At 39.9% G+C, this 18,696-nt stretch overlaps 1 protein-coding gene across 1 annotated transcript in view; it reads right to left on the bottom strand.

Moving 5' to 3' along the window:
- P3H2 (prolyl 3-hydroxylase 2) overlaps positions 1-18,696 on the bottom strand; it is a 149,602-nt gene that overhangs the window by 10,934 nt on the left and 119,972 nt on the right. Inside the window, exons 4-12 of the mRNA XM_026007357.2 lie at positions 15,649-15,780; positions 13,634-13,776; positions 13,211-13,300; positions 11,351-11,391; positions 10,001-10,095; positions 3,574-3,701; positions 2,939-3,034; positions 2,219-2,369; positions 1,071-1,188 (exon numbers count right to left, since the gene is read on the bottom strand). Coding sequence (XP_025863142.2) covers positions 1,071-1,188; positions 2,219-2,369; positions 2,939-3,034; positions 3,574-3,701; positions 10,001-10,095; positions 11,351-11,391; positions 13,211-13,300; positions 13,634-13,776; positions 15,649-15,780 — 994 coding nt within the window. The remainder of the gene's footprint in view (positions 1-1,070; positions 1,189-2,218; positions 2,370-2,938; positions 3,035-3,573; positions 3,702-10,000; positions 10,096-11,350; positions 11,392-13,210; positions 13,301-13,633; positions 13,777-15,648; positions 15,781-18,696) is intronic.

Raw genomic sequence — 18,696 nt, 5'->3', positions numbered from 1 at the left:
GAGAGAGAGAGAGAGAGAGGTAGAGACACAGGCAGAGGGAGAAGCAGGCTCCACCCAGAGAGCCAGACGTGGGACTTGATCCGCAGGTCTCCAGGATCACGCCCTGAGCTGAAGGCGGCGCTAAACCACTGAGCCACCCAGGCTGCCCTAACATTTTAATTATATTTCAAACTTGATTTCACTTTTTCCTAAGAAAACCTAACTAGATTTAATCTACCCCTTTGAGCCTGCTCACACTACTTATAACTCTCTTCTTCCCTCTAATGCTTGTATATCGAAGGCATGTATTTTTCCCTGGAAGTAGCCAGAGAGCTTTAAGAGGTGTAGTCTTGCCTTGCACAGAGAAGGGGTGCTCAATAAATGTTTTTGTCTGGAGCATGCTGCTGTAATAATTAACCACTATTATATACGGTGACTTCTCTTTAGACACTAAAGTATCATCCAATTTTTTTTCCCTGAGTTTCTAGTTTCATATTTATAGAAGGTAGACATAGTTGAGTGATATTGTAAGACCCCTATGTGCATTGAGACAGCATATCCTGTGTTCTCCGGCTGAGATATGCATCCCATAAGGAATACATTTCAGTGAAGGCTAAACAAATAAAAAAAAAAACACTTTTCATATTAAAACAAAATGGGCATTTTTGTGGATTAAGATGAACTAAATGTGGTTGGATTCTTAAGATAAAAATATCAGATAATCAGGATGACTGGGTGGCTCAGTTGATTAAGCGTCTGTCTTCGGCTCAGGTCATGATCCCAGGGTTTTGGGATGGAGCCCCATGTTGGGCTGCAGGCTCAGCAGAGAGCCTGCTTCAGCCTCTCCTTCTGCCTGCTGCTCCCCCTACTTATGCTCTCTATCAAATAAATAGGTATAACCTTTAAAAAATATGAGGTGATCAAGTCACTTCCTGGTTGTGGCAGCTGCTTCAGGAGGTTATCTGAGAATCTCTGCTTCACAGAGGTTACTCTGACGACAAGCAAAGATCCGTTTTCTAGTTTCCTTGATTTTCTAGGTATTTGGTAACTATTGGGCAAAAGCTTGGTTTTAAGGTTGGTGCTGGTTGTACCTATAGTCCCGGAATGTGTAAGCGGGAGGCTCCTTCCAGCACTCATTGGCCTCAGGATCCAACAGGCAGTTGTCAGCATGGATGGGGTGACTGAGGTCAGTTCTTCTATCCTGCTGACCTGCCGAAAAAGGGAACAGGTGAGAATGACAGGAGAGCAGGAGCGTCCAACAGCAAAGCTGATGCCACACTGTCTTTGCCCATCACTGGTACCCTATGCAAATCTGAGACGCAAGGCAGACCCACGTAGATGAAAGAAAGAACTGACTAAGCAGTCAGGAGACCGGTCCTGCTTTGATGAGATACTTGTAAAATCAAGGGCAAATCCCATCTGTCTGTTCTGCCATAAAAGTTTCTTGATATAAATACACATAATAGAAATTCCATGCATTCACCTGGGGCAGTCCAAGGAAAGGGGCGAAATGAAAATGTAAAAAGAAAAGACTGATTCAGCTGAAACCTCACGTGCCAAACTCTACTCTCAAGAACTTCTCCTTCCCCTCCTACTCAACAGGGTGTGCAAGAGAAGATCTAGGGAAAAAATCAATCATAAAGGCCTGGAGCAAGGGTCTCTGCCCTTTTTAAAAAATATTTTATTTATTTATTAATGAAAGACAGAGAGGGGGTGGGCGCAGAGGGTGAAGCAGTCTCCTTGCAGGGAGCCCGATGTGGGACTCGATCCTGGACCCTGGGGATCAGGTCCTGAGCCAAAGGCAGATGCTCAACCACTGAGCCACCCAGGCATCCCAGGTCTCTGCCTTTTTAAGAACATTTCTTTCAACAATCCCTTCATTTTCTATGCATCCACTTAATGCTTTTGGGCATGATGGGGACTGTAATTTCCAGGTTCCTGGTTCCCAGCAAAGGAAAGCCCAAAGCAGGGAAGCATTTCTCTGTGTGACTTACAGCAAGTAGGAGAAATGGATCTGAAAGGAAGAAAGGCAGAGCAATGGGCTTCTGGAACAAGAGGAGGCCAAAAAGGAGAAAGACAGGGAAGGAAGAAATCCGTACAAGGTTCTTCTGTTTGGAGGGGACTGAGTACTTGGCTAACCCTTTAGTCTAAAATGTATCAGAACTCTGTTTTGCATTGTTTTCTTTCTCCTTTCACTGTGGGTGTAGGAGGGAAGCAAGCTCAAACTCTGGAATCTTACCAGACAGGGCGGTGCGGCAGACCATGTGTGTATAGGAAAAATACAGGGTTGAGTTCAGCATGAAATAGGATTCTACAATCTTTCGAGCCTTCTCGCTGATGTCATAAAACAGACGGGCACTCTTCAGTGGGACTCGGCCTTCATAACCAAACTGAAGACAAAGAGGAATGTGAGACAGCACTGGGTTGGTCAGAAGGCTTGAGAAAAACAGACAGTAGGGCTCAGTCCAGCAATATAAGGATGGCCCTGTCTACCCTGGCCAGTGGGAACACTGTTACATGCTCGTGGATTCTGGTTAGGAAAAGGAGCCACCGAAATTCATCCTTCCTAATCACAGAGGGAACCCTGAAAGCTAATCTCTCCCTCTTCTCTCCTCTCTAAGAACTTTCTCTTCCTCCCCAACAGCACTTGGTGTGGTACAGAAGAGCCATGTGTTTGGGGGATACTTTCACCATTGCACCAGGAGCTCCTTGAGGACAGGGCTGGAGCGGGTATTATTTGTCAAATCGTAATTTAGGAGATGTAAAGTCTGATAAGTTGGTGCCTAGTGAAGGAATCAAGGAATGACTTAAAACAATGCAGATATCATTTCAGACTTGCTCCTTTCATCTACCCTGAGGGGTCTACATTTTCATCTCTCCTCTTTCCTGTATCTGCCATTCACAGAAGGTCTTGGGTTGATGCTTAGGAACCCAAACCCAAAAGAAGCTACGACTTTACTTTGAGTGCTTTCAGGACAGTTGCACCTTCAAACTTTTCATTGGGTGTATGGGGTGAAGTCTTTCCTCTGTATCCATCACCAACAAGCATGATTCCCTGGAAGCAAAATACAAGAAGATGCTTTATTAATGACCACTATGACGTCATCAGGGCTCCCCTCTTGCCTTGACTGCCAGGAAGCTAAGGACCAAAGTCCATAGTCAGAACCATCCCTATTTTGTACCAGGATCCTGGTACCATTAATTCTTCCGATCAAAGAGATATCTTTATTTAACCTTCACTCTACATTTTTACATAAAGTACTACTTTTTGTAGAAATAGGACATAATTAATATATTGGTTAATTACTGATTAATATAAAGAGATTTTCCCAGTGACTTTATACAGTAGGCAGGGCACATGCTGAATGCTCTTAAGCCACTAACTATTCTGGATCCACTAGCTGTGTCCAGATCTAGACAAAACTAAAGTCATCCCAAACCAGGCTATGAAAATGCCTCCACATTGATGTCCTGGTCCTAAAGAAAGTGACATTTCAGGCCTGTTTCTCTGACTCCAAGCGAGACCAGGAGGACCAGAGCTCCAGAGCTCACACCAGGCCAGTACTCAGGATCCCCTCCCGCTCCCGTCCTCACACTGGCCACGCTGTGGAGCTCCCGGCACTGTTCTTCTGACAGGACGTTATCCAGGAGAACCCGCTGAGTCCCGTTCAGCTGCTCCGAGTTATAGACAAATGTGATGTTCTCATAGAGCAGAGGGCCACCTAAAGGGACAGAACACATGGTCTTCTCTGTTGCTTCTCTTCTATTCCCAAGGGGGGGGCACAGAACACTCAACAGTCTTCAATGTGAAATGCATGAGAATCAGTTTGCTCATGAATACTTAAGAATGCAAAGACAAACTGGAAGCTTGCTAAGTACAATATGGATTCAGAAAGCAGATGTCTGACCACCAGGTTTCTCCGTAACATCACAATAATGGTATCACATTTGTATAGAATTTGGGGTTTGATAGGAACTCTCTTTTCATTTGATTCCAGTGATGATCTTGCAAAGCAGACTGGGAATCTCCCAGGACACTGCTCTGATAATTTCTAGAATTCTCTTGGCAACTGCACACACTCTTCTCCACAACTCTTGGCTCCTAACTCTGTTACAACATCACATTATGTAATCACGTGTTTGTGCACCCACACACGACCCACATACCCCAGTCTCACTGGTAGGTAGAGAAATACCATCACTAGAAAGCTCAGCTAGTAAATGCACCATCAGGATAGTCACCCCCAAGCCACCAACTCCTTCCCAGTCTTCTTCCCACCAAACTGACTTTAGATGGTCTTATTTGGGGAATATTTATTTTTCTCTGTTCTCTAGGCAAATCTTTATATCATTTTCTTCACACAGGAAGGTTTCCTATAGATACTTGCTCTCTCCCTGGATAGAGCCCACAAATTAATGAAATAGCCCCTATAGGCTTTGGAGAAGGAGATGCTCTGGGGTCATGCTTTAGGTGTTAAATTACAAAATCTAGACCTGACAAGGCTCTCTCCTCACAGAGGGCAGGACTGAGGGCAAAGCCTCTGCTGACAAGGAAATCTTCAGATGTAACACAGTGGAATCAGCTTGAAGTAAAACACTGAGCTGAAAGGAAAAAGACTTTCTGCTCTTTATAATACTCCTAAGAGACCGGACACGAACCTCTCAATGACAACAGTTCACCCTGGAGGGAGGCATGGGGAGGGCTCGGCTTCTCCCTTCTTGCCCCTGTCAAGCAAGGGTCACCAACGTACTGTCTAAAAAACACATCAGTTGAAGAAGGAAGAAACCAATTGAAATCAATGTTCCCTCTATTTCTTTAAAATAAATGTGTAAAACTAAAAAGTAGCACCAAGTTTATTCATCTAGTTAGGATGAAAGAGTCACAACAGCTCACAATTAGTGGAATATTCAGAAAGAGAGACAGTGTTTCCCAATCTTTAGTAACACATGGTTATCTGAGAAGGGAAAAGTTCCCAAAGGAGCGGCAGTGCTGACACACTATTTATTACAATTTTACTTCTATACTTGTAATTACAAAACCACGAACACTGTACTTATTTATCTGCAGAGTTGTTTCATATAACTTAACACCAAAAGCAAGTTACAAGTTACAAGATTAAATAAAAGCAAGACTGTGAAACCAAGTAAATTCAAGATAGCAATATTAATGAAATGGTTAATGCTATTTTGTAGAAACCAAAAAGCCTCATTCCACATGAATATTCTATTCTACTAACTGATCTGGCCCAGATTCTTTTGAGCCAGCATTCTTAATAGTATTTTTGGTGTGTAATGACTCATTGCACTGCAACTTTTCTCTATTGAAATTACTATGAAATTGTAATATACCATGACTGACTTTGGGCCTTTATCTGGTCCTGATGCATTATTTATAAGTTTATTCGACTTCATTTCTTGTTAGTCTTCAACCACTGAATTATCACTAACTGGTGCCAGTGTGATGTAGTAGCTGCACCCACTGCAGTGTGAAATCTCACGCAGGACTTGGCTATTAAGTTGTTATTTAAATGACCTACTAGTTGCACCATTAACTTTTTTTTAGGTTGTTATCAAAATCCATAAACACAGAATTTCTTAGATTTCATGAATATAACCACAAGTTGTAGTTGAGTACCAATCTTTTGGATGAATAGAAAAAGAAAATACACACACACACATACATAATTCAATGTTTCTCAGCCTTTGTTCCACAGAAAAGTTTTTGATGAAAAAAGAGTTTCTTGATCGAAGTGTTTGGGAAGTATTAGGTTACACAAAATTTAAGAGGACTTCTTAGAACTTTAAATATATAATAGGCATCATGACTCTCTGGAGTATCAATACAATATGAAGCAGTTCTTACTTTTAATTGAGCACAAGAACTGTCCTTCCTTCCTTCCTTTCCTCCTTCCTATGGCAGAGAGATTCTAAGATGCCCCCCTAATGATCACTGCCTCCTGGGATTCATGGGCTTGCATAATTTGCTTTCCTCAAGTGCAGGTGGGGACTGGAACTTGCTTCTATCAACAGAATATGCCTAAGTGATGGGATATCACTTCCGTGATTAGATTACATAAGGTCGCAACTTCCGTCTTGCTAGTAGACTCAGTCTATTGCCTTCTCAGCTTGCAGTTGCATGAAGCATGTAGCTGCATTAGACAGATGCACATGGCAGGGAATGAGGCGTCCTCCAGCCAACAATCAACTAGGAGTTGAGGACCACTGTCCACTAAGACTCTAGGAACCGAATTCTCTCATCTGAACTTGGGAGAAGATAGATGGGAGTCTGTCACAGACCCTGAAGCAAGGGACCATGCCAAGTTACCCCCCAAATTCCTGACCCCCAGAAACTGTGGGATAGTAAATGTATGTTATTGTGAGCCACTACATTGGTGCTTTTTTTTGGGGGGGGGTGACGATAAAAACCTAGTAGACGACCCTCTCCCCAACAGGACCTCTTAATGTAAAACACACGTTATTTGGAAAGGGTGCTCTAATCCATATAGCTGATTAAGATCCATAGCCAAATTGACGCACTTTCTCAAATATTTGGAAAAGTAAACTGCATATTCCATTCCCACTTAGAAATGTAAAAGAGATGTTCCTTCCAGAAGAAAGACAAGATACTTGCAGGTTCACTGAAAAGCATTTTCAAATATAAAACTCAAACAGAAATGGATGACAGACCATGGGTTTAATGAACCAGGTTGGTTTGTACTATGTCATATTTCTTCCTTTTCTATCTGGAGAGTACATTAACTTTAAATATAATTACCTTATTTTCAAAAGATGACTTTAACAGTTACTACAACCAAAACGTTTAGAAAAATCCCTACCATTCTTAAGTTTTATATAAGTATTTGCCATTACTATGCTGATTACTTAGTATTATAGTCAAATATGCCTGGTATATATCCTGCTGAGTTCTGGCTGAGGCTTCTTAGTAAGCATAGAGTTTACTTTAAAAAGGGCTCCAAGGGATCCCTGGGTGGCGCAGCGGTTTAGCGCCTGCCTTTGGCCCAGGGCGCGATCCTGGAGACCCGGGATCGAATCCCACGTCGGGCTCCCGGTGCATGGAGCCTGCTTCTCCCTCTGCCTGTGTCTCTGCCTCTCTCTCTCTCTCTCTCTCTCTCTCTGTGTATCTCTGAAGAATAAATAAATAAAATCTTTAAAAAAATAAAAAATAAAAAAATAAAAAGGGCTCCAGGGGTATTGACAACTCCCCCAGTCATGCCACATGGAATATACAAAGATCAGGTGAAGGGATGGAGTGCAACAGAGTCTTACCTAATAATGTTAACTAACACTAACGGAGTCAGACAGAATGTGTCCTAGAAACTTGCCTTTCATGTAGTTAACACAACCACCCCTGAGAATAAGAGTTTTATACAGAGGTTTCCCACACATGCATTTCACCAAAAACAACCAACTACCCACCCACTAACCAAAAGGAAAAAAAGAAAAAAAGGAAAAACAAATCTTGCCGTTCAAATATGCACGTCGACCAGCCTGCAAATGACTAGTAGCACACCAGACAGAGGAAAACATTAAAATAAAAATAAAAATGTAGTCCAATAAGTTGCGGTTCCTGGGGCCTGATGTGATGGCTTCAGCCAACTCTTAACCACAGCTCAAGGAGATTTAGTTAAACAACTTAATTCTTCTCTCATTCATAAAGTATGTGCCTGGCTCTGACTCTCCAGTTGCAATAAAGAGGGATCGTCTAGGAAAATACTGCTCTGTGCTCACCGCCTGTGGTTCACATGGCAAGAAGGAGCGTTTCACCATAAATATTACAACGTCATACAAGTCATAACAAGGATGTGCTAAGTAACAAGCCCTAATGTGAGCACAGCCCTTTCCCAGCTACAAAAGACTTTTCACACTGATCCTCTGCAAAAAGTTGCTCTCCTTCTTTTACAGCTGAGGATCACAGAGCCCAGAGACATCAAGGCTCCAGTGATCCATCACACCACAGCACATCAGACTAACCAATCCTGGAAACTAGCATTCCTGATTCCAAGGTCAATGTTATTTCTACTATACTGACGGGGATGATTATGGAGCAGGACCTTTGGAAACTAGTGGGAGAAAGGAGAAGGGATAACTGACGGATGTTTTTAGCTTGATGATATGCATATCCCATGAACTGGAGTCACTCTGGGATGCAGTCCTGGGTCACTCCCGCAGAGCTTCTGAGCCATCCAGTACGAATACCACTACATACTGTTAGGTAACCAGAGTAGATGACAGCCCTTTTGTGAGAGAGGAGAAAAGCTGAGATACATTCTACTCTGTGAAGCATGCATCCTTTCTTACCTCCTCAACATCTGCTTTTAGCCAGACTAAGATATAAAAGTGTTTTCTGGTTGGGAACTTTGCCTCTGTCTACCACTGTTCTTAATTTAGAAACTATTTCGATCTCTAGTGACTACACAGAAGGCTATCTAGCGGTTTCCCAGAGAACATCCTAAGATGCAGTAGCCCAATCAACTAAGCAAATTCTATAGAAAGAAATGATAGATTTTGGTAGCCCAGCCAACCACGGTCTCTCCCCATCCTACATAGTCTCCTGTTCTACTCACTGTATTAGCCTTCCTAGCCAGCTGCTGTATCTCAGAGTCTTGGGTAGCCAGTGTGTGTGTGGGGGGGTGGGGGGGTAGCTTTGAAGCTTGGCAACTATCCTGGAGTTTCCCAAACCCTTACAGCAAAGTGCTGGCTTACTGGCACATACTTCCTGGGTGATTTCTCAGCTTAAAAAGCAACAAGAACTCTGGCTGACCATGAAATTCTCTGGCATTTGTAAAACAGCTTGGGCTTTGTGGCTACAAACCGAGGTCCAGGTCAGATTAGATGAGCATTTTATCCTGTTTACTGCCTCAAACGGACTTGGAAGCTACGGAAGGAAAGGGCTGGGAAATGTGAGAGCTGTAGAGAGCCAGAAGTTTTCAAATCAGCTAGAGGAATGTGCTGACACACTCTCTTGTTGGGGGAAAGGAATACTGTACTTCTTCTCAACACAGGTTTTTAAAACCTTCTTATCTTGCAGTTATTTAATCAATAAAAGGTACATTTTGGATATCTAGAATCTTCTATGCTCCATCTCCAGGTGAGTAAAAGAAAATGGGATTTGGATTCAACACCCTGGGTTCAAATGCCTACCCAACCCATTATGAGCTGTGAGATACAGGCCAGGTCATTATATCTCTGGGAGCCTCAGTTTTCTTGCCTGTGAAGTGAGGTCATCTCATGTCTCACAAGAGATGCTTCCAGTATTCATATGAATTGTGTCTAAATTTGCCTGAGAAATTATAAAATATACAGATATCATCATAGTTATTAAGGACTACTACTGAGTTAAACCACTACAGCTAATAATTTATTATAACAATGTTTAGCTCTATTTAAAAACTACTTTTGACAATACATACATTTCCATGAATTCTGATCTGACATAAGTATATAATGTTGGGCTCTCTCCACCTCTGTGCCTTTGTTTCATTGTTTTATCCACTAAAATAGCTCCCTCCACACCTTTGCCAATTCAACTAAATTCTATTTATCCCTCAACGTCCTGCTTAGAAATACATGCCTCAAGAACCTTGGATTAACTCATCTACTATCCATATGACCTGTCTCTTCAAGTCCTCTGCTGCACAGTCTATTCTGCACTATGTAGCACTCCCTCATGGCTTGACAGAAACCCCCATGACCTCTCCAAGCCTCCAGTACTCAACTGAGGGTGGCAGTGATCATCTGGTCCCTGCCTAGTTCACAGGATTCCTACGGGATGCAGATGAGGGTGTGAATTCGGAAGCACTTTGGATAGAAACCAAAGGCAATGATATACAAATCTGAGACATGGTTTTTAAGCCTTGCTTTCAGAATGTTATAAAATGTAGTAGCCTAGTCAGATTCTGTATTTTCCAGAGAAAATGGGATCTTCTTTCACTGGAATAACAACTAGTTAAGTCCCGCCTCCTCCTTTCCTTCCTATAAGTAGAACTGCACAGATACTTACCCTCTCTTAAGTCTCGATCTATCTTGGGTGATGACTTTTTCCCCACGGACAATCCATGAACTTCTGGCCCCTCCACATTCACTCCTGAAGGGACCCTGCTCATTAAAAACAGTTAAATTTCCCACTGAATAAAGATGTTCAGAGACAGAGGAAAGGGAAATTTAGTCAGGTAGTCAGTCTATGACTCCATATTGTAAGTTTTTGTTTTACACAAGCCCACCTATGTTTCGAGATCAAATTAACTGCCTGTCACTGCCTCCATAAAGCTCTCTAATTCCTGAAAGTGTGTGCTCTATTTCACTTCTCTAAATATTCTTAGCATCTTTTTCTTTTATAGTTAATTGTATCCATAACTTCACCCCCTTGAGATTAGGCATTAAGCCTCAAAAGAACCGGAAAAAAAAAATATCATGTGCCTCTTTACAAGGCTCAGAATGTTATATTTTTGTCTTGAGCGTAGATGGCATCACTGAACTATGGCTTAACTGAAATAAACCATGACCTCATGCATGGTTCTCTACCATTCCAAGAAAGAATATTCAAGTTTCAAACTTGGCAAATATACAAATCACAGCATGATATCCCTTCAGTATACACAGATTGAACAAATCCAAATGTGCACGTCCACTCTTGGATCCCCTGTAATAATTTTAGGCCACCCAGGGTTGAGGCCTTGATGTCTAGTGAAAGACCGTAAGATTTTGAATAGGAAAATCCAGATCCACCAGTCCCTTGTGGTAACACTCTAAAAGAGTCCTCTGCCTTGTCAGAATCTCCATTTCTGAATTTGAAAATGAATAGGCTAGACCATGTCAGCTCAAACCTGTAACTCCAACATTCTATGATTCCTCGAACTGCTTATTAAGGTGTAAATAGATTTTTTACTTTTATAGTTTTTTTGTTAAATGGGGTCTATTCATTTCTGATTGAGTTAATGACACCTAATGTTTTAGCTTGCAGTGAAACTTTCTGAGCTTCCTGCTTTCAAATGCAGTAAGGGAATTCAGCATGAACAAGAAAAATTTAAGCTCTATTTTATTAATAAATCCAACAGCATCCAATTTTCTCTGATTTAGAATCACAGAATGTGTAGCCTTCAGAGATTACCTGATCCAACTCCTTACTTGGAGGAAAAACGTAAGATTAGAAAGGAAGACAAACTACTCAAAATCACACAGAAGTATGGGAAGAGCTGGGGCTAGAAGGTAGAGCTCCTAATTCCCAATGTGGAACTCATTTAATTATATGCTTTGCCTATTTCATAGAGTTAAGGTCCTTATGATGGGTATGACTCTTAAGTATTTCTTCTCATTAAAAGTAAACAGACTGTATTCTGAATGAAGAACTCACCGATTCTCGTCATGTCGTCCTCCGTATCGGATCCAATAATTCTGTTTTGAATTAAAAAAAAAAAAAACTACTCAGTTGCTTTGTCACTAAAACATAACTTACAGAAAGAAAATATACATTTAAAATACTCAAAAAACCTAAAACATTAGGACACTTGCATGCTGCATAAAGATACAATATTTTTTAAATTAATAAATAGAAAAGCTAAAGTCAATGCAATTTTGGCAAAGACAAATGATGTACAAATGGGTTTTTAAAAATAGCCTGGAATTAGCTTAAGAGTTTATAATTTTTGTTCAAGAAGTGATTTGGAATTTGGTGTCAAGAAGACACTTAAAAGATCATTCAGTCCAACTCCCTTATGTCTTGTGAATAAAGCAAACAAAGGAAAAAATTCAGCTTCATTAATCATCTGTGCAGAATCATAAAGTGACTTTTTCTGAAGTCTCTTGGGAAGATGCAATTTAAAAAAATAAGAAGTGGGAGCTGGATATAAGCATACTAGAAATGTTATTTAGAATTAGTATACTTAAAATTACCCTAATTTTTAAAATGTGCCAATAAAAATATGACATAACTAAAACAGAGATGAAAAAATGTTACAAATAGGATGTATTACAAATAGTGCTTTTTATAAACATTATGACAGGGACATTATATAAAGAACTTATATAGCTAATCAACAGGTAAATGAAAAAAAGGGCATGTCCAGATAATTCAAATCATAGGAAAAGTAATAACAATATGTGGAAAGTTTGTTTTGGCTGTCAAAGGAGTACAAATTAAAACAACAATAACATACCATTTTGTAGATAAGAAATACAAGTGATTTTTAAACGTTATCTCTCACTGCTGAGATATTTATAGTAAGCTGGTACTTCTAATGCTTTGCTAGAACTACTGAAGGTATCAAAAAACTCTTAGAAAAGCAATTTCAAGAACTTTAAAACTTCTCATATCCTTTGATGCCAGAATAATCCCATTCCTGGGAATTTATTCAAAGGGCACCATTCAATACAGAGGAAAATGCTTCATGTATTAAATATGGTAAGAAAAAAATCAAAAACAAAAAATTCAGTGTTAGGAAAAGAGTTTATTTATTGCGTGTTCTATACATGTAGCTAAAAACCATTCTAAAAGCTGTAAAAATGTAGAAATGGCTTATGACACCTTAACTAAAATCAGAATAGAAATCTATCCATAGCATAGTAGTAGCTGGGCAAAAGGTGTGTCTTCATATGAAGACTAAAAGTAAACACAGACAAATGGAGTCAGCATGATGAAGAGTACAATTGAGATGGGCTTTGTTCTTTATAAAGTCTTTTTAATGTTTAAAATGTGTAAGTGAAATACAAAATGTCACATCCAGAATCTGAGACATAAAACAGTCCTGAGGCAAATGCATCAGGTATAAAACACTTCTCTTCCCCCCACATATATTTGCTCTTGACTTTGGATCTCAGTGATATGGAGATCTATTAAAGTCTTTTAATATTTATCACATATGCTGAGTAAACACCCACCTCCCACCTCCCCAGGTTTTGTTAATACAAAGCAGATTAGAATCTTCAGTAAATCAAGTTGGGAAATAAAATCATAAATAAGTAGTCCATTGAGTGTGCTTTTAAAAAATATTTCCTGGGGCACATCAGTGGCTCAGTGGTTGAGCATCTGCCTTCGAATCAGGTTGTGATCCCCGGGTCCTGGGATCAAGTCCCTCATCAGGCTCCCTGCAAGGGGAGCCTGCTTCTCCTTCTGCCTAAGTCTCTGCGCCTCTTTCTCTGTGTCTCTCATGAATAAATAAGTAAAATCTTTTAAAAAAAAAGAACCAAACATTTCCTCTTCCCTCTTTGCTCTTACCGGTTCAGTGTATGAAAATCCCAGACCCTCTGCAGCTGATTTTATTAGTTCTGATTCCAATTTATGACGCTTCACGAACATTGCCAAATCCTAGAGGAAAAAAAAATGAATGAAAAGTTTATATTTAAATAACAGTTAAGAAATATGATAAATGTTCAAGTGGAAATATTTTTCAATAGACAGTGACAAATGAGCTAAGAAAATATTCACAGCTGCAAAAAAAGTCTCCATCTCAACAGACTTTCACAAGCTATCATGTATGAGAAAAATATGCTTCTGGCATTAATAATTAAAGTACAAAAGAATAGCATTCTAGAACCTTGACTAAACTCCTAGATATCTGTAAGAGCAGTGCTACACTTTTACCAGTTCTGCCTAGAGCATCTAGCAGAATGCAGTTTCTTCTCAGGATGTTGGTCTCACCTCTCGGGCCTCAATGGATGCTGGGTCACTGCTGTCATCCAGCAGACCCTCGTAGTAATCCACGTTGTCTAGGACATCCTCATCATCTGGATGGAGGAGAAGATAGGCCTTGGCACACTCCAAGGCTTTCACATATTCACCAACTGAAAGACCAAGTTGTTGTAGCATTAGAGTTAGGCTAGGTCCAGCCAGAGGATTTTTAAGAAATACTTCAACATATTCTAGGTGAGGTCAGCATTAAACACAAGTGAGAGGGAAGATAAGGTGAAGCCAAACAGCCGACACAGAAATAGTCACAGATAAAACCAGATTCTCAAATATGGAGAACAAACTGATGGTTGCCAGAGGGGAGGGAGGTGGCTGAGGGGATGGGGGAAATATAGGGGATTAAGAAGTGCAAACTTCCAGTTATAAAATAAGTAAATCACAGAGCTGAAATAACAGCATAGGGAATGCAGACAATAAGATTATAATAACATTGTTTGGTGACAGATGGTGACTATACTTATCATGATGAGCCCTGAGTAATGTACAGGATTGTTGATTCATTATATTGTACACATGAAACTAATATAACACTCTGTGTTAATTATACTTCAATCCTATGTCTCTGCCTCTCTCTCTCATTAATAAATAAAATAAAAAATCTTACAAAATAAAAATATACTTCAAAAAAATAGCCACAGACAAAAGGAAGGACATGATTACATGATTTCAGTGTTTAAAAGGTACTAATTTTGGTCTGCTTTGGCACTTAGATGTGTTTTGTATCAATTATTAAAAGTTTCTACCTGAATATGTTGTTGACAACTTATATTATTTAATACAAATAAGCAGAGCAGGATCTGGGGAGCTAATTCTGTTTTGGGGCTGAGTTTGACACCGTGTTTTCTAAAACCAATTTCAGTGATCCCAATTCTATTCATTGCTTTTAAAAAATTACTAACAGCACAATGTCCATGAGTAAGGAGACACATAAAATAAATTCTAGTACAGTATATGTGGATTGTATATGTGGATGTAAAGAGAAATTAATGAGGAAGATCTCCATGTACCAATACAATGAGGCTAAACCATATAAAATTGCCAAAATTTGACCTTTTTTGAACTAAGCAAATGGTAATTTCATAGGTCCATCCTACTAAGAAAATGCTTTTCATGATTTTATTTTTAAATAATCTCTACATTCAACATGGGGCTCAAACCCACAACCCCAAGATCAAGAGTCACATGCTCTACTGACTAAGCCAGGTATCCCCTGATATATTATTATTATTATTATTATTATTATTATTATTATTAAGAGAGAAAGGGAGAGTGGAGTTGGAGGTTGGGGGCAGAGGGAGAGAGAGAATATTAAGCAGGCTCCACACCCAGCACAGAACCCAATGTGGGGCTGTATTCCACGACCCCAAGATCATGACCTGAGCCGAAATCAAGACATTGATGCTTAGCCAACTGTGCCACCCAGAGGACTCCTCCCTACTGATATATATTATTACATGAAGAAAGCAGTGTAAAGAACAGTGTCAATAATACATTATCTTCTATGTATAAAAGGGGGAAATAAGTTGGGTTTTGTGTAGGGGTGTGTGTGTGTGTGTGTGTGTGTGTGTGTGTGTGTGTGTTTTGAGGAGACAAATCGAAAACTGGTTATAGGGCATGAAACTGGGTTGCAGAAAAAAAGTAAGAAAGGGAGGCTTTTATGACATTTGGTCTTTGAATTTGTGAATATATCATCTTTTAAAATTAAGTTGAAAAATTAAATGTAAAAATCCTGAAAAATGTCAGTCTAGTGTAATTGTCAGGACATTATCATGGCATTTGCCCACTTGTGGTTTCACCTGCTCTCCTTATCCTGAGTTTGCTGTGATGTGAGATGAGAGAGAAAAAAACAACAAGTAAATCCTCATTGCCTCAATGGTAAACTGGGAAATGCAGAGGACAGTTTGATGTATGTAATGATGAACAACAGCTCTTCTTCAAAAGGTCTTCTGGAATGATCCACACCTTACCTCGATAGTAGGCGAACTGTAGGTAGTCATAATGCAGGGGAAGAAAGTTCTCGATTGGAGAGAGGCGGCCGGGGCGAGTGGCAAGTTCCCTCACGCACTCGTGCTGACAAACCAGCACCTGCATGTAGTGATCTGGAAGGCAACAGTGAGAAAGGTGGGTCGCTCCAGTCCGCTGGAGGGTCCAGACTTCAAGGTGGGAGCCACAGTTAGACAGGGCATGCCCCACCCCACCACACTGTGTGAGGGCCACCTTGTTATCATCTTCACTTCATGAGCAGGAGCTTCTCACAAAGGAAGGAAGTGATTTGCCAAAGACCTCCTGGTCAATGATCCCTAGAGCAATGAAGTGGATTCCAAACCTTGTGGCCTCTAGTCTTTTCTCCAGACTGCACTTTCCACTTCTTACCCTTTTTCTACATCTCCTGAAAAGTGACACAGGCCATGTCAGCCCACCCGTGCCCATGTGAACAAACGCCTTTCCCATTTAAGACTTCTGGGGCATCCCTTTGGATACTTTGGGTACATGTCCTGAGTCAGGATCGGAAGTTCAGATCCCAGTTATGCTAAGGAGCAGTTGAGAGAAAGGACGGCCGTGCATATGAGGAGCTTTTTCTCCTTGCTAACATTTTCAAGAAATTTTCCTAAAGGGGAAATAAAAACAATATATATATATATTTTTTACATCTATTGATCAGGAACCTATTCTACTCAGTTACCAAATAGTCCATCACCTGCACATTGGAAATCCTAATACTGTAGGGACTGGTAAAATAGGAGAAGGAGGAAAGCTAAAGCATTTAGATACACATTTTGTCTCTTTCTCTGTTTCCCTTTCTCTATCCCCATTCTTGTCATCTCTAAACAAGTGAGGATTCTCAAGTGTAGGGGTCACCTTGCTTCCGTTAGCTCTGGGCTCTCTCCTATCCAAGCATGAGCTGAGGAAATGACAGTCGCTAATGTTCCAGAAAACAAACACTTCCTACATTTTTCCCCAACTTTGATTTTTACAATGAAGATGGAGATAGTCTTCTTCAAAAAGAGAAGATTTTATTCATGTCTGTGTAGAGCAGGCTTTCTTGAGAATGACGATACAACTGTCTGACTTCATGACTTTATATTTTAATTTACCACAACTGCCTCCTTTCAAAGGTTCTCTGTTAGGCAGAGTTTGGCTCGTCTCTTAATGACTTGAAGAGGGACCCCAGAGCACAACAGAAAGGGCGTGTGCATTTTCTGATGTGCAGGCAAATAGGCCAGTTCTTGCGCAACTTGGCAAACTCAACCCAACATAGCACAGCTAACAGAATCCCTACAGTCTATTGGTTCTTATTTTTTTTTGATTTTATTTAATTATTTATGAGAGACACAGAGAGAGAGATGCAGAGACACAGGCAGAGGGAGAAGCAGGCGCCACGCAGGAAGCCCAATGGCCCAATGCAGGACTCAATTCCCGGACTCCAGAATTACGACCTGAGCCGAAGTCAGACACTCAACCACTGAGCCATCCAGACATCCCCAGTCTATTGGTTCTTAATTGCAGCTGGAGGGTGGGAGGAGAAAAATGAGTTCTGTTTATTTGTTTAGCATGTTAGAAATAAACAGCTATATAAATAGCCAATAAATAGCTGTTTTATTTCTTACAAAAACGACAAACAACCTTCAACTATTTCTCCTAGTTAGCTGGCCATTGGCATTCCTCTTTACCTTCTAACACAAATTCCTCCTAATTCCAAATGACAAGCAAAAGGAAGAGGTAGAAAATACACCCAACAAGACCCAAAATCTGAATCAAATTATTTTTCAACACAAGACACAAAGAACAAACAAAATGAGTGACAAAGTGATCTTCTTTAGGGCCTCAACAACCATAGCTGGTAATAAATGGCATTGAGAAGCCATTTGTATTTTTCTCCTATTTTCAGTGTTGTTCTATCTCAAAAATCCAAATATTCTGGCTTTCTAAATATATTCTGTATTTTAAAAGCCACTTTCACTTTTAATTTAGAACAGTTTTGAACCACACAAGAATTTACAGCGTTATAACACATTTTATTGGTTGTATTTCTTGTCTCCTTTCTAAATCAAATGTTATTGTGCAATTACTATGTTTTAATAAGTTTGAGATACAAGACCCTCGTGTGGGAATATTTTTAAAAATTTTCTTCTCATAATAAATTGGAAATGCATCAAATTCTCAAGAAGACTTACCATATTTTTGTAATATATGATCTTTGATTGAGCTTCAGGAACCATGACATTTTTTTAAATCACTTTTCTTTACTGGAAATAGGGGTAATGGTGATAGTTGTATTAAGAGCCTGAGTTAGGATATGTCTATTCTTTCCCAGCAATGAAGATGCTATGGTGACCTTGAGCAAATCACTAAATGTTATTGTGTGGGAATCTGTCAGTTTTCTGAAATCAGACATAAGACATTCGCCAAAGCTGTTTAGTGGCCATTGGTAGAGGCAGATGTAGAAATGATTGGGGGTGGAGGGTAGAGACAGGACACACATCCTTACACAACTACAAGATAATAAACCATAATAAAGGAAAAGCATTCCTGAATAAAAGATTACGTGTAAAGAATACTTAACAATTGAAATGTGAAACACACATAAAACTGATATTCAAATGAATGGTGCACGCAAAAATGCATGGAAATGGTTGCAGGAAGACTAGCAAAATAAAACCTTTAGGGAGAAAAATCCTCAATAATTCAGATATTGGTACTACATTAGGTGAACTGAGTTGGTTTTGGGTAACTGAATATGTGGCAGATAGGTCATCCAACAAATTGAATTTCAATCTACCTCTTAAGCTAAATTTTGAAAGATGTTTCCTAATCATCCCTCTCAAAGACCTTAACAATTTATGATCTATATTTTCAAAACATAGAGTATTAGTGATCCTTTTAATCTGAAATGTGATTGATGGATATGTCATTTTCTTCTCCCCTCCCTCTCTTCCTCCCTCCCTTCCTTCCCTTTTTTTCCTCCCACTCATTCATTGAATAAATATTTACTAAGCACCTAATCTTTGTCAGTC

The sequence above is a fragment of the Vulpes vulpes genome, chromosome 3, assembly GCF_048418805.1.
Source record: "Vulpes vulpes isolate BD-2025 chromosome 3, VulVul3, whole genome shotgun sequence".
NCBI lineage: Eukaryota > Metazoa > Chordata > Mammalia > Carnivora > Canidae > Vulpes > Vulpes vulpes.
The sequence above is the reverse complement of the archived record's forward strand: the minus strand, read 5'-3'. Positions and strand labels throughout refer to the sequence as shown.